Genomic DNA, 14,711 nt, shown 5'->3' with positions numbered 1-14,711 from the left:
TCTGAAGCTGCCTAGAGATCAGTTAGCATGTGGCATAAATTAGAGCAACCTATATGAGTGAGCTGTTCTAGCATTGGGCATAGCTGAATCACTAAGGCTTTGGCCCCACTTCCAGTTCTCTGACATTGGCCCATGCATCAGATGAGACAACATAAAGGAAGTTTCATAGGGTTTCTACACTAGCTTTATGACACATTGGGAATTTCCAGAGGTGGAATCCACAAATTCAGCTATCTTTTGTATCAGGGGAAGTGATGCAAACAGACCATAATATGATAGTTAGGTCTGAGGAGTCTTGAGATGTGGCCACAAATCCTTGGGGCTTTTGATATTGTTGCATTTCTGCCTGGGATATACCCTCATATTTCCCACTCTGCAGCCTCTGTGTATTACAGAAGAGTAAAAACCTGTAATGTGCTGAGGAGGGTAGATCACTCAGTTTTGGTATTAAAATACACTTTTCCAGGGTGGAAATGGGAGAAAATCTAGTTTTACTTTAAGCCAGAACTTTTATTTTCTTTTTGAGTACTGTGTTGTATAGGGCAAAGTCTATTGTATGGGATTTCAATGCCATTTTAAAAGAATTGGCCTCTAGAAATGCATTTGTGGTGTTATGCAGAGCTCTCACCAAAACAGCATTGAGAATGTACAGCTAAATCTTATTTATCCTTAAGGGAAATCATGGTGTGAATCAATTTGACAAAACCCATTTTTGCTGAAATGCTTTCTAAACAATTTGTATTTAATGTATAAAAATTCCATAAAGATAATATCTGGCTGTCATACAGCGCTTCTCATCCATAGAGCTCATTGTGGTTTGCAAAGTCCAATAAGTATCATTATGCTCATTTTACAGCTGGAGAAGTGATTTGCCCAAGGCCACTCAGTAGGGCAGTGGCAGACCTAGGACTAGAACTTGTCTCCCATTTCCTAATCCAATGCTCTAGTTACTGGACCATGTTATCTAATGGTTGGCTATTAAAAGGAAGATACAAAAAGTTCAATCAACTTTGTTATTTTTTGGGAAAGAGTTTAGTGGCTCTGATGTATGCCCCCAAACTGGAGACAATTCATTTAAGAAAAAGGTGGGGAAGGCAGTAGAAATTGAATGTGTTGTTGGGCTTTCAGCCTTATGGGAAATGCAGGAATTCAGAAGGAAAGATAGTGTGGCTTTTCAGAGCTCTAACCCGTAGGAGTTAATACTATTAATGTAGATACTAAGAATACAACACATTTGTTTGTCAGATCCTTGTTCAAGGAAGTTATAGCCCAGTCTGAACAAAAACTGATGACTTATTTACTGCAGGCTCCTAAATATCAGCAAATGAATGTATCCCTGAAAGGTCCATTTGAAGATCCTGTGCTGCTGGCCATACTCCTGTAAAAACACCATACACTTCACAAGTGGAGAGACAATGTTCTTAGTGTGACAGACTTGCATCTGTGATTCTGTTTCTCTGCATTTACAGTTGCTTCTTTCTGATAGTGTATAATTTTCTCTGTCTGAGCGCAACCGATTGGTTTCTGGTAGCCAAAGGACTTAGACATAAATTCACCATCTCCTGAGACAGTTTTTAACACTTTTAAGCAGTATATATAACTGCACTAAGGTTGGAATTTTAGGAGACAGAATCATATGTGTATTTAAAGGATACAAACTGACAAACCCCTTTTTGTATCAGAGATTATTTTCACCTTTTCTAGTGAATCTACGTATTTGGGGGTTAGAGAGATTATGTTGTTCGCTTATGTTGTCACAGTGTATTAGGATCCCAATTTCTGTATATTTTTCTCCTAATATAATCTACTCAGATAAAGGTAGTGCTGTTTCAGTACTTGTAAATATTAATGTGTAGTGCCTCTATGTTTAGCAGCCTAATAAAAATTCCACAAAGCAAGTAATGCTACAAAGAACATCTCCTTTTCTTGAACAACAAAAATTTAAAACTTATCAAAAATTTAAAATTTACTAAATTTTCTAAGAAAATTACCATATACTTGAAAAAGAAATCTCAGTGACCTACACACCATTATAATATTGAAAAGACTAGGAACCATCAGTCCCTTATTTTCTAAAGGAACTTTGCAGCAGAAAATTGTATTTTAAGGGAGGTCAAATTGTGAGCCTATCCCATGCTAACAATGACATTTTAAAATTTATCTACTGAAAGGATAGAAAGAACATTTTGCTTTTAGAAGCGTGGTGCAACTTTTATTGCTTTATGTACATAAGGCTTTGTGGAAAGCAAAGAAACATAAACAGCCACATTGCCTTTCACAGAGGCTGTGTCTACACTACATTCCCCTTTCGAAAAGGGAATGCAAATGAGCGAGATCAGAAATGCAAATGAGACACAGATTTGCATAGTTTGAGCCTCATTTGGATATTCTCATGTGAGAAGAGTCTTTTCTGGAAGCAAACGCAGCTGTGTAGATGGGATTCCTTTGAAAATAAACCCTGTTTTCAAAAGAACCCTTCTTCCTGAAACAAACTAGGAAGAAGGGTTCTTTCAAAAATAGGGTTTATCTTCAAAGGATCCCCATCTACATGGCTGTTTTTGCTTCCAGAAAAGGCTCTTCTGGAAGCAAGATTGTGTGAGAATATGCAAATGAGATGTATGATATGTTAATCTGCACTTAATTTGCATTTCTGATCTCACTCATTTGTATTCCCCTTTCAAATGGGGAATGTAGTGTAGATGCAGTTAGAGTCATGTGAAAGTAGAAAACTCTTTGCCTGGCTGCACAAATAAACACAGTAATATTTTGGTTGCAGAATTCCAAAAGTAACAGTCCTGTTTGATCAAACACACACATTTGATATCTGCATGTTTTAGGACACCAGCTCATGGGGTAGATGTTTATTATTTTTGTATATTGTTGTCACTGTAGCACTGAGAAACCCACAATCCCCGAAACATGATTCTCATCACCAAAAGATTACATTCTAAGCCCAAACCAATACGCAATAGAGAGGCACAAACAGCCCGAGAGGGGAATACAAGGATAAAATGAGGCAAAATTGGTCAACATGACAGGTAATAGTCTCAGGACACCAGTGGCTTAATTCTTGTCAAGCTAACCTACTGTTCAGGATTTTTTTGGTTTCAGGATTCTTTTGGTTCCATAATATTTGTAAGTGTGGTTACTTCTAGGAGGGTCTTAGATCTTGTACTTTTAATTTTTTCTAATATGACCATCCTGAGGAAATGGTATTTTTCCATGTTTGTCAATGACTGTAATCAGGCAGCATGTTGTACAGAACTGCTTCTTCACTTGGGGTCCTGAGATGGTATCAGTGTCTGATTAGGGCTTTTTATAGATAACTGTAAGTAAGGTTTTCTTGGGCCATTCACTGTTTTTTTAAATACAAGCAGCAAACTAACAAAGAAGTATTTGGATTGTGTTATATTTACCACTTTTCCAGCATGAAAATATTCACACTTTAGAGCAATGTTGAGCTTAGTGGGCCTTTCAATTCCAGGCACCAGTGGGAACCACCAACAATGCAGCATGGCCAATCAGGGAAGCCCTTGGGCAGAGAGGGAGGGGGGGCCCAGTGTTGCCCTCATGGAAGGGGTAGGGCTTCAGGCAGAAGTAGCAGGGCCACAGGCAGCCATCCCTCAGCACCACCTAGGCCACAGTGTGCTCTCCTGCTCATCTCTCAGTGCCGCCCAGAGTGTGTGGCTCTCTGATGGTGATTTAAGGGGTGTGGGGTTCCCAGCTACTAATGACAGCAGTGGCCAGGAGCCCCTGGCCCTCTTGAACTGCCCCTTTTGCCCCCCCTGCAGGGAGGTCCTGTGGCTTATCAGCTGATTGGTGGCTAGGTACACTTAAGAGGTGGTCTTAACCAGCATTCTTTGCTGACAGTCTCAATACACAAGACAAAGAGGGAATGAATATGGAGACAAACTACTCTATTTTATCGAAACAAAAAGCAGTCAAGTAGCACTTTAAACACTAGCAAAATAATTTATTAGGTGAGCTTTCGTGGGACAGACCCACTTCTTCAGGGTCTTGATATATTTCTGCCTCAGTTCTTTTTCTGTTAAATGGGAATAGTATTTCCTTATCTCATAGGGGAGTTGTGCCTGTACAGTCATTAATATTTAATAATCATGGTAACAATTTAGGGAGGTGTTCATTTAATATAGTATGGAAGCCATATACTTACCTAGGCAGAAATATCTTGTATCTACATAAATAACCACTTATTTGTTGTTCAGTGTTCCCAGGAGTATTTCAGTGCTTTTAATTGTATTACTAACAAAACAACAAAAAGAAAATAAAGAAATCACAGAACTAACATCCTCTTGGAACAAATTGAATTGGAGTGATTATTTTAGCAGCTATGTCACTTAATTTATACATGTTGGGCCTCTCTAGCAGACCAGGTCAACTTGGGGACCTGACCAGTGCAGAAAAAGAAAATTTGCTGGCCCAAGGGACGTCAGTATTGTGTAGCAGCATTACCAACGCTTCCACTGCTTACTGGGCTCTTAGAAGACATTTAAGGGTAAATTAGAGCTAAATAACAGCACAGAACACAGACAGCCAAAACTGGTGGCTGTAAACAAACTTTATGGGATCACAAGAAACTGGACCACACCCATGATAAGAGGTCGTCCGGCTAACTAAAATCATGCCAGGTTATGGATGTTACCAGATGAGAGTGAGCCAGATTACAGAGGTTCAACCTGTAGTAAAAAAATTTTTGGTCCTTAGTGATTTGACATTCAGATGTGGTTATTTCAGCCATTTAGCGTTGTTGGCTAGATTGTTAAAATACACACTAACACGGAATATATTTTTGACCTGTGATTTATTATTTTTCCATTAGATTTTACTGGACCAAAGGATTGTTTTGTCGCAGCACAGCCAAAGTGGAATGGCATATTCCAAATACTACTGAACCAGGGCTCTACAGAATCCAATACTTTGGGCACTACAAGGTTCAAAGAATTTTGAAGCTTGCTCAGTTTCATTCATTCAAAGGCACATCTTCAGTATTTGAAGTCATAAAATTCTAGCTACTTCCTCCTAGGGGAAACAAGTTTCTTCATAGGAACTGTGGATATGGCATTGATGTTGCGTAAATACATAGTTTGGAACTGTTGTTAGATCATCAATAATTCAGTACTAAATATGCTAATACTTGTTCTTTGAAATCATTTGATCTGTTGGATCGTCAGTCCTCCTTGGCTGGTCTGATGTATTTCCTCTCTTGTTGCTGTTGTCCAGCCCTGTTAATCATTTTAGTGAAATCCCACTCCAATAAACGATTCACCACCTTTTTAATGTAATCAATTGCACTTGAATTTTCATTCCTTATTAAATATATAACAATAAGAAAGAGCTGTTTTCTAAAGGGTCTTATTTCAGACAATCCAGTCTATATGGTACTGCTCTGAGCTGGATGAAACAGTGTTGTGACAACAGTTAGCTCACCCCTTGAGCAGGATGGGGAAAATCTTCCCCAGTCTCAGCACCAGATTTGGTGGGTGACCATGCTGAAATCCACCCGTCCAAGCAGCAAGCGTGTGTTGTCTTGCTCTTTGTTTTCCCCTCTCTCATTTTTGTGTATTTTCCTTCCCCTCCCGCCACCTGCCTGGTCATAATAGCCCATGGAACTCCCTTCTCACATGGTGCTGGTTTCTGAGTAGATTCTGTTAGACCTTGTTTTATATGTTGTCGTTCCAGGGTTTATAACAACTATCTTATGCAACGTGTGTGTTCCCATGTCAGTGCAAATGAGGTTTTAAGGTTTAATCTATCTCAGAACTACGTATTTTTGAGAACTTTCAAAAACTCTCAGCATATTGGAAAAAAACTTTAACCTAATCCAAAATCATATGTTGCAAACAAGTGGAGAAGATAATGTCAAGCGGAAAAAAATTAGGAAGAAGGGTGCTTTCAAAAACAGAGTTTTATTTCAAAAGAACCCTGTTTACACTGCTGTTTTCCTTTTGAAAATGTGATTATGCAAATGAAGTGTGAGATTTTTATTTATTTATTTATTTTTAATCGGAGATGCACATCTCCTAGAACTGGAAGGGACCTTGGGAAGTCATCTAGTCCAGTCCACTGCCCTCTCAGCAGGACCAAGCACCATCCCTGACATCTATTTGCCCCACTCCCTAAATGGCCTCCTCAAGGATTGAACTGACAACCCTGGGTTTAGCAGACCAATGCTCAAAACAACGGAGCTATCCCTCCCCCATAATATGTAAATCAGTGCTTCATTTCCATTTCCAATTTGTCTCGTTTGCATTCCCTTTTGAAAGGGGACTGTAGCGTAGAAGTAGCTAAGATATTTTGAAGGGGCTTTCATATCAAATCAAAGGAAGCCAGATTATTATTGTTTTTTGTTAGCATTGCATCAGCTCTTAGGCTTGGGCCCCCATTAGGGATCAGGGCCTGGGAACTTTGTGGAATCTGTCAATGAATATTTTTAAGAGCAGGTTAGACAAACTCCTGTAAGGGAAAGGCTAGAGAAGTCTTAGTCCTGCCATGAGTGTGTGTATGTGTGGGGTTATACTAGATGACTTCTGGAGACCCTTTCCAGTCCTACGATTCATTGACCACTCCTGCCACAAAGGGCTTGCAATATGTACAACAGAAATTGGGCAGGGGGTGGGTTTGTGGAAGAAGAGCAAAGTAAAACAAGCATGTTTTTTGCACTGAGTATTTGTGTTCACACTGTAGCTCACCACTTGCCTCGCCTTCCTCACCTGGAGAGGTTCTGTAGGATCATCACCAAAATGAGATGAATAAAGTGGCAGCTTTATGGGTATTTTTTTGGGAGTCTGATTGTGTATATGAAGTGCAACGTGGGAGAAAACCCTGAAGTACTTGTGGATTAACAGGAAGTAAAAGACTGGCAATGTTGGTGAAGCAAAACTGATAGTCGATGACACCATAAGATTAATTATGGAACAGGTGGAGTGGAGCTAAATTTTGTGGGAATATAAAAATAACCTCCCAGACAAAAATTATGTATATTGTATGGGGTCAGAGGAGGGAAGATGTGAATAAATCAACCAATTAGAAAGATATTTGGCTCCACCACTTTGAATGGCCTTTAGCAACATTTGCTCTAAGCTGCTGACAGAACATTCACCAGGAGATATCAGAAAGACAAGTGAACTGCTGGCCTAGATGGAGGGGCTGAAGTAATTTAGAGAGAAATTATAGAGACAGAAGAGGAGTGAGCCAAGGACATAGCTCTGTGAAATGTACTCTACAGATCCAACAAATCAGACAAAGAACACTCCCTTCTTACCTCTGATAGTTCCATTCCACATGGTGTACGGAAGACCAAAGACTGACAGTATTTCAAGAAATAAGGTGTGCTTAGTGCTGCCAAGGACCCTTGAGCAGTCCAAGTGCATGAAGAACAAACAGATCATTTGGTAGCAAACTGACACTTGTTTGCTGATATGGATTTTTTCTTAATTAAAAAAGGATGTATTACAGACTACATATGTCTATTTAAATTGACTATGCTCTCTTTTCCCATTGTACACTTAAAGCTTCCTCTAGAATATCATGTAAATATTCTTAATATTCTATATTATGTATAGCAACAGGTATACATTTTGTATGGAATCTGTGGAGGGCTACAGAGTCTTATTACCCAAATAAGTCTCTCTCAAAAATCAGTGGGAGGGAAGGAATTCTTCATTTAAAATCCATGTACATGTAGGCATCAGACACTCCTACCTTCGCATAAGGAATACAAAGAAATCTTAATATAGACTTAGGAAATAGATGGTGTTGGCAACACAATGTCTTGCCTATTTTCTCATAGAAAGCTAAAACTTAACTCCACTGTGCTTTAATAAAATCATAACTGATTTTTGTAAAATGAAAACGTACCAAGAATATTGCTTTTCTAAACAAGGAAAGGACACACCAGTATTAGTTTCTGTTTTCAGAAATGAAAATTATTGCCCCAGTGCCAACAGGTGACAGATGTTTTGACCTTGCAGGTTTGCTTTCCAGTCAAGGAGAAACCAGTGAGACAATCAAGGTATAGTGTAAATGTAAAGTGATTTATTTACAAATGTGTACCCAACACAGGAACAGAGGTGGTCAGGGCCACCATGTAGGCAATACCTTCCTTCAGATGTGTGCAGCTCACACAGGTCTTCAAACAAAGAAACTTATATAATCGAAAGTAATAGAAATATTGCTTGCTGGATTAAAAAAAAAAAACACTTGGCAGACTCTCTAATAGTATGACCTTGTGACATCCATCACAACAAGATAGTTCTGATATTTTATTTTGGGACTCCAGTGCACTGGAGCTCTGAACTTATGCCTTACAATATTGGACTGATTTAGTCAAAGTATAGTTGTTTTCCATAAACCTGCAAATATGGGATTGTTCAGATTCCTTATGTAGCCCGGTCTGCTACACCAGGTTTTGCTAGCAGATGTTACTTTGAAATAGATGCAGTTTCTCTGTAGGTAGGCACACCAAGGCTGCAGCAAAACAGCTCACTGCACAAAGGTTCCAGAGGTCAGTCAGGTGAGCGTCGTATCCTTCGTTAGTATGGATCACGTTCATTTATTGCTCTCCCACTGGTAACATAGAAATATACAGGGAACTTGGCCTGCGAACTGTAAACTAGGAGGATCCACTGGCTCAAATCTTTATGTGCATGGACTGCATATTGGGCTGAGAAATACTGCACAACAGTGGGTGAATATCTGAAACAAATTAGTATTGTAGGAAATGCCTGCAGAAGAGGAAAAGCTGTACATACATATTGGCTACGTCTACACGTGAACGCTACATTGAAATAGCTTATTTCGATGGATAACGTCTACATGTCCTCCAGGGCTGGCAACGTCGATGTTCAACATCGACGTTGCGCAGCACCACATCGAAATAGGCGCTGCGAGGGAATGTCTACACGCCACAGTAGCACACATCGAAATAAGGGTGCCAGGAACAGCTGCAGACAGGGTCACAGGGCGGACTCAACAGCAAGCCGCTCCCTTAAAGGGCCCCTCCCAGACACAGTTGCACTAAACAACACAAGATCCACAGAGCCGACAACTGGTTGCAGACCCTGTGCATGCAGCATGGATCCCCAGCTGCAGCAGCAGCAGCCAGAAGCCCTGGGCTAAGGGCTGCTGCACACGGTGACCATACAGCCCCACCGGGGCTGGAGGGAGAGTGTCTCTCAACCCCTCAGCTGATGGCCACCATGGAGGACCCCGCAATTTCGATGTTGTGGGACGCGCAACGACTACACGTGCCCTACTTCGACGTTGAACGTCGAAGTAGGGCGCTATTCCTATCCCCTCATGGGGTTAGCGGCTTCGACGTCTCGCCGCTTAACATCGATGTTAACATCGAAATAGCGCCCAACACGTGTAGCCATGACGGGCGCTATTTTGAAGTTAGTGCTGCTACTTCGAAGTAGCGTGCACGTGTAGACACAGCTATTGTGAGACATATTTAATGGTAAAGTGTTAATGCAGCTAAATGTGAAATTTGTATGTGCTGCTTTATTTGCAAAATGGGCATATTTACACAACACTTGGTTCTGATAATTTAGCAAAACAGGGAAGGACCCTATTTCTGAAAATATGCAGGCTAATTTCCTACCGGGTTATGCCTAACTTGACCATGAGTCTTGATTATAAGAGTGATAGTCAGCAGCGGCTTCTTGTTGTGAAAACTGAGCAGTAATCTTTCCTACCATGCAATAGCTAATAATTCAAGTTAGATATGAGACATTTATACATATTGATGATAGCTGGAGGTTGCATTTATTTATTTAGAAATGTCTGCTTCTGTTGTGAAAGGGACAAGGTAGGATCTTCTATTGGAAGATCAGTGAGAAACACAAACCTATCATAGAATTATAGAAGAGTAGGACTGGAAGGGACCTCGAGAGGCCATCGAGTCCAGCCCCCTGCCCTCATGGCAGGACCAAGCACTTTCTAGACCATCTCTGAAAGCCATCTATCTAACCTCTTCTTAAATATCTCCAGTGATGGAGATTCTACCACCTCCCTTGGCAATTTGTTCCAGTGTTTGATCACCCTGACAGTTAGGAACTTTTTCCTAATGTCCAACCTGAACCTCCCCTGCTGCAATTTAAGTCCATTGCCTCTTGTTCTATCCTCAGAGGCAAGGAAGAACAAGTTCCCTCCCTCTGCCTTATGACACCCTTTTAGATACCTGAAAACTGCTATCATGTCCCCCCTCAATCTTCTCTTTTCCAAACTAAACAAGCCCAGTTCCTTCAGCCTTTCTTCATAGGTCATGTTCTCTAGACCTTTGATCATTCTCGTTGCTCTCCTCTGGACCCTCTCCAATTTCTCCACATCCTTCCTGAACTGCGGTGCCCAGAACTGGACACAATACTCCAGCTGAGGTCTAACCAGTGCAGAGTAGAGCGGGAGAATGACTTCCTGTGTTTTGTTCACAACACACCTGTTAATGCATCCTAGAATCATGTTTGCTTTCTTTGCAACAGCATCACACTGTTGACTCATATTTAGCTTGTGGTCCACTATAACCCCTAGATCCCTTTCTGCTGTACTCATTCCTAGGCAGTCCTTTCCCATTCTGTATGTGTGACACTAATTGTTCCTTCCTAAGTGGAGCACTTCGCATTTGTCCTTATTAAACTTCATCCTGTTTACCTCAGCCCATTTCTCCAGTTTATCCAGATCCTTTTGAATTATGTGCCTATCCTCCAAAGAAGTTGCAACCCCTCCCAGCTTGGTATCATCTGCAAACTTAATAAGTGTACTTTCTATGTCAATATCTAAATTGTTAATGAAGATATTGAACAGAACCGGTCCTAAAACAGACCCCTGCGGAACCCCACTAGTTATACTTTTCCAGCAGGATTGAAAGCCATTAATAACTACTCTCCGGGTACGGTTATCCAGCCAGTTGTTCACCCACCTTATAGTAGCCTCATCTAAGTTGTATTTGAGTAGTTTATTGATAAGTATATTATGTGAGACCGTGTCAAATGCTTTACTGAAGTCTAGGTATATCACATCCACTGGTTCTCCCTTATCCACAAGGTTCATTATTCTATCAAAGAAAGCTATTAGATTGGTTTGACATGATCTGTTTTTAACAAAACCATGCTGGCTGTTCCCTATCACCTTACCACCTTCCAATTGCTTGCAGATGATTTCTTTAATGACCTGCTCCATTATCTTTCCTGGCACAGAAGTTAAGCTGACTGGCCTGAAGTTTCCCGGGTTATTCTTGTTCCCCTTTTTATAAATGGGTACTATATTTGCCCTTTTCCAGTCTTCTGGAATCTCTTCCGTCTCCCATGATTTTCCAAAAATGATTGCTAAAGGCTCAGATACCTCTTCTATCAGCTCCTTGATTCTAGGATGCATTTCATCAGGCCCTGGTGATTTGCAGGCATCTAATTTTTCTAAGTAAATTTTAATTTGTTCTTTTTGTATTTCAACTTCTAAACCTACCCCTTTTTCACTAGCATTCTGTATGTCAGGCATTCCTTCAGATTTCTCAGTGAAGACCGAAACAAAGAAATCATTAAACATCTCTGCCATTTCTAAATTCCCTGTTACTGTTCCTCCCTTGTCACTGACCAATGGCCCTACGCTCTCCTTGGTCTTCCTCTTGTTACCAATGTATTTGTAAAAAGCCTTCTTGTTTCCCTTTATGCTTGTAGCTAGCTTGAGCTCATTTTGTGCCTTAGCCTTTCTAATCTTGCTCCTGCATGCTCATGTTGTTTGCCTATACTCCTCCTTTGTAATTTGTCCTAGTTTCCATTTCTTATACAATTCCTTTTTTAGTTTGAGATCATGCAAGATCTCTTGGTTAAGCCAAGGCAGTCTTTTGCCATGTTTTCTATCTTTCCTACGCAGCGGGATAGCTTGCTTTTGGGCCTTTAATAATGTCCCTTTGAAAAACTGCCAACTCTCCTCAGCCGTTTTTCCCCTCAGTTTTGCTTCCCATGGGACCTTACCTATCAGCTCTCTGAGTTTACCAAAACCTGCCCTCCTAAAATCCATTATCTCTATTGTACTGTTTTCCCTTCTACCCTTCCTTAGGATTGGGAACTCTATGATTTCATGATCACTCTCACCCAAGCATCCTTCCACTTTAAAATTCTCAATAATTTCCTCCCTATTTGTTAAAATTAAATCTAGAACAGCTTCCCCCCGCCCTTGTAGCTTTTTCAACCTTTTGGAATAAAAAGTTGTCTGCAATGCAATCCAAGAATTTATTGGACAGTCTGTCCCCTGCTGTTTTAGTTTCCCAACATATACCTGGATAGTTGAAGTCCCCCATCACCACCAAATTCTGGGCCCTGGATGATTTTGTTAGCTGTTTAAAGAAAGCCTCATCCACCTCTTCCACCTGGCTAGGGGGCCTGTAGTAGACGCCTAGTAGGACCTCATCCTTGTTTTTAACTCCTCTGAGTCTAACCCAGAGACTTTCAACCCGTCTATCTCCTACGGCCATCTCCACCTCTGTCCAGGTGTGTAAATTTTTAATATACAAGGCAACACCTCCTCCCTTCTTTCCCTGTCTGTCCTTCCTAAGCAGGCTGTACCCTTCAATGCCAACATTCCAATCATGAGTATTATCCCACCAAGTTTCTGTGATGCCAACGATATCATAGTTGTATTCATTTATTAGTACTTCCAATTCTTCTTGTTTATTTCCCATACTTCTTGCATTTGTATATAGGCATCTCAGACATTGATTTGGTCTTGCCTCCCAGTTTTGCCCTGGCCCTCTTTTTACTCTCCCAGTGTAGTCCATACTCCCTCCCATTTCAAGTTCATCTCCCAGGTATCCATGCTCTCCACTTACCTGCAGGCTTTGCTCCCCTGCCCCCGTCGAACCTGGTTTAAGAGCTTTGATCTTTCAAAGTTCTTGTTCGGGTACCTTCACTATTGTCATGTATGTGCCTTATATTTACAGTTGGCAGAATGTGATTTTTATTTGTTTATAATTGGTAAAGTATACTGTCTAACTAAACATGTCTATTTAAATTTTCACAATTGCACAATTATTAAGCATTTTTGTTTTTATTGAATTAAATTGAATACAGTTCTGCGAAATTATGGTGGGAAGTCAGATGATAGTTATTTAATGACACTATATGGAGAGATCCAAAGTTAAAGCTTTATAACCATTAAAACAGAAATTCTCAACCTCATAGGTCAGCATATACAAAGCAAATCCCTTCAAACAATCTCTAATATGTTCCCAGGCACCAAGTTTCAATTATATTATTTATGGAAATAGCTCTTTGTCAGTTTGTGTGTGTGCAATGAAATCACTGTTTACTAACATTACTGATAATCTTATCCTTTCATTCGTCCTCATACCAATAAAAACAAGCAACTGTAATTCAACAGAATATAAAAGGACCATTTACTTCTAAAATTCTAATTCAGTTTGTAGGTTCCAAGTATTGCTGCAGTAACCATTGATAGTCAAGGTACCTGGAATCCACAACAGAAGGCCAATTAAAGAGATGATGACAAGTGACACTTTAAAATGCTGGAAAATAAGTGCTATAATTTATCACTTACATAAAAGGGACTAAAATTTTCATTTGTGCTTTACCTTATTACACAGCAACAGGAACTGAAGCTTGAAATTACCTCCAAAAACAACACATGGGTGAAAAAGTAATTAACTTTTATAAATATGTCATATCTAGAGCACCACCTAATGGAGAAGAAAAACAAACTTCAAACACATGAAGCTCACTGTGTCTTATTTGAGAACATTTTACTAATTCATGGGGGAAATGTTCAGAAGAACACTTTTATCTGAAAGTTAGGCCGAGTTTTATTGTTAAACTTAGTTAAATAATACCAGTGTAGTTAGATTCCATACTATGCAATTATTAAAGCCCATCATGGTGTCTTAACAATTGGATGCCACAAAGAAAGGTTCATGCAAATCCAGAAGATGACACTAATTTTGAGAGAGAGAGTTTCATTAATGATCTAAAATAATACATTCAAAACAACTAACTTAATAGAAGAACTAATTTTCACAACAGATTTAGAGAAAGTGGAAGCAGCAGATTGCCCTTCCTGTGAGCTAATGACACCTACTTGTCCACAGAACAATGGAGGACTGGAGTGGAATCTCACAGAGCAGGGGGAATTTTTCTTCTTACATTTTTTGTTCCATTATTCAACAACCATCTTGTTACACATTCCACAAATCAGAGTGAACTGAGGAGAGAGTTGACTAGAAAGGGAGTATGTGTGGGGAGGAGGATGTGTTAAAGGTTGATTTATTTCTTGTTCCTCTTCTCTCATACATACATTCTTCCACCTCATCATACTAGGGAACTGGAAAGGAAAGGAAGTCTCGTCCCCGTGAAGGGATTAATAGCGGAGCAAGAAATTCCTCTTCCTGATCATTTTAACCAGCTCCACAACCAGCTAAGCCAGGTGCAGGTGGAAAGCTAGAAGGTATGGGAAGGCCAGGGTGACAGCCCTCATGCCCACAAATATTGGCAAAGGGAACCGAGCCCAGGGAGATTGGAACAGGAGGGGGAAACTGAGTCAGGGTAATATATGTGTCCTTTTTAAATACTGCTGAGATCCCTAGTACTATCTTTAGCATCAATACTGAGCAAGGAGGAGATTAATGTGGCGGATTAAGCATTTCATTTAGTTCTTAGGGGATGGGGTTAATATTAAATTTGGGCAAA

The 14,711-nt window shown here is 40.1% G+C and overlaps 1 protein-coding gene across 1 annotated transcript in view; it reads left to right on the top strand.

Annotated features, from left to right (window-relative positions):
- Positions 1 to 5,232, top strand: part of LOC142015729 (putative neutral ceramidase C) — a 36,178-nt gene extending 30,946 nt beyond the window's left edge. The window contains exon 20 of the mRNA XM_074999514.1: positions 4,841 to 5,232. Coding sequence (XP_074855615.1) covers positions 4,841 to 5,030 — 190 coding nt within the window. The 3' untranslated portion in view covers positions 5,031 to 5,232. The remainder of the gene's footprint in view (positions 1 to 4,840) is intronic.
- Positions 5,233 to 14,711: the final 9,479 nt, after the last annotated feature.

The sequence above is a fragment of the Carettochelys insculpta genome, chromosome 7 (assembly GCF_033958435.1).
Source record: "Carettochelys insculpta isolate YL-2023 chromosome 7, ASM3395843v1, whole genome shotgun sequence".
NCBI lineage: Eukaryota > Metazoa > Chordata > Testudines > Carettochelyidae > Carettochelys > Carettochelys insculpta.
This window is presented reverse-complemented; position numbering and strand designations above follow the sequence as displayed.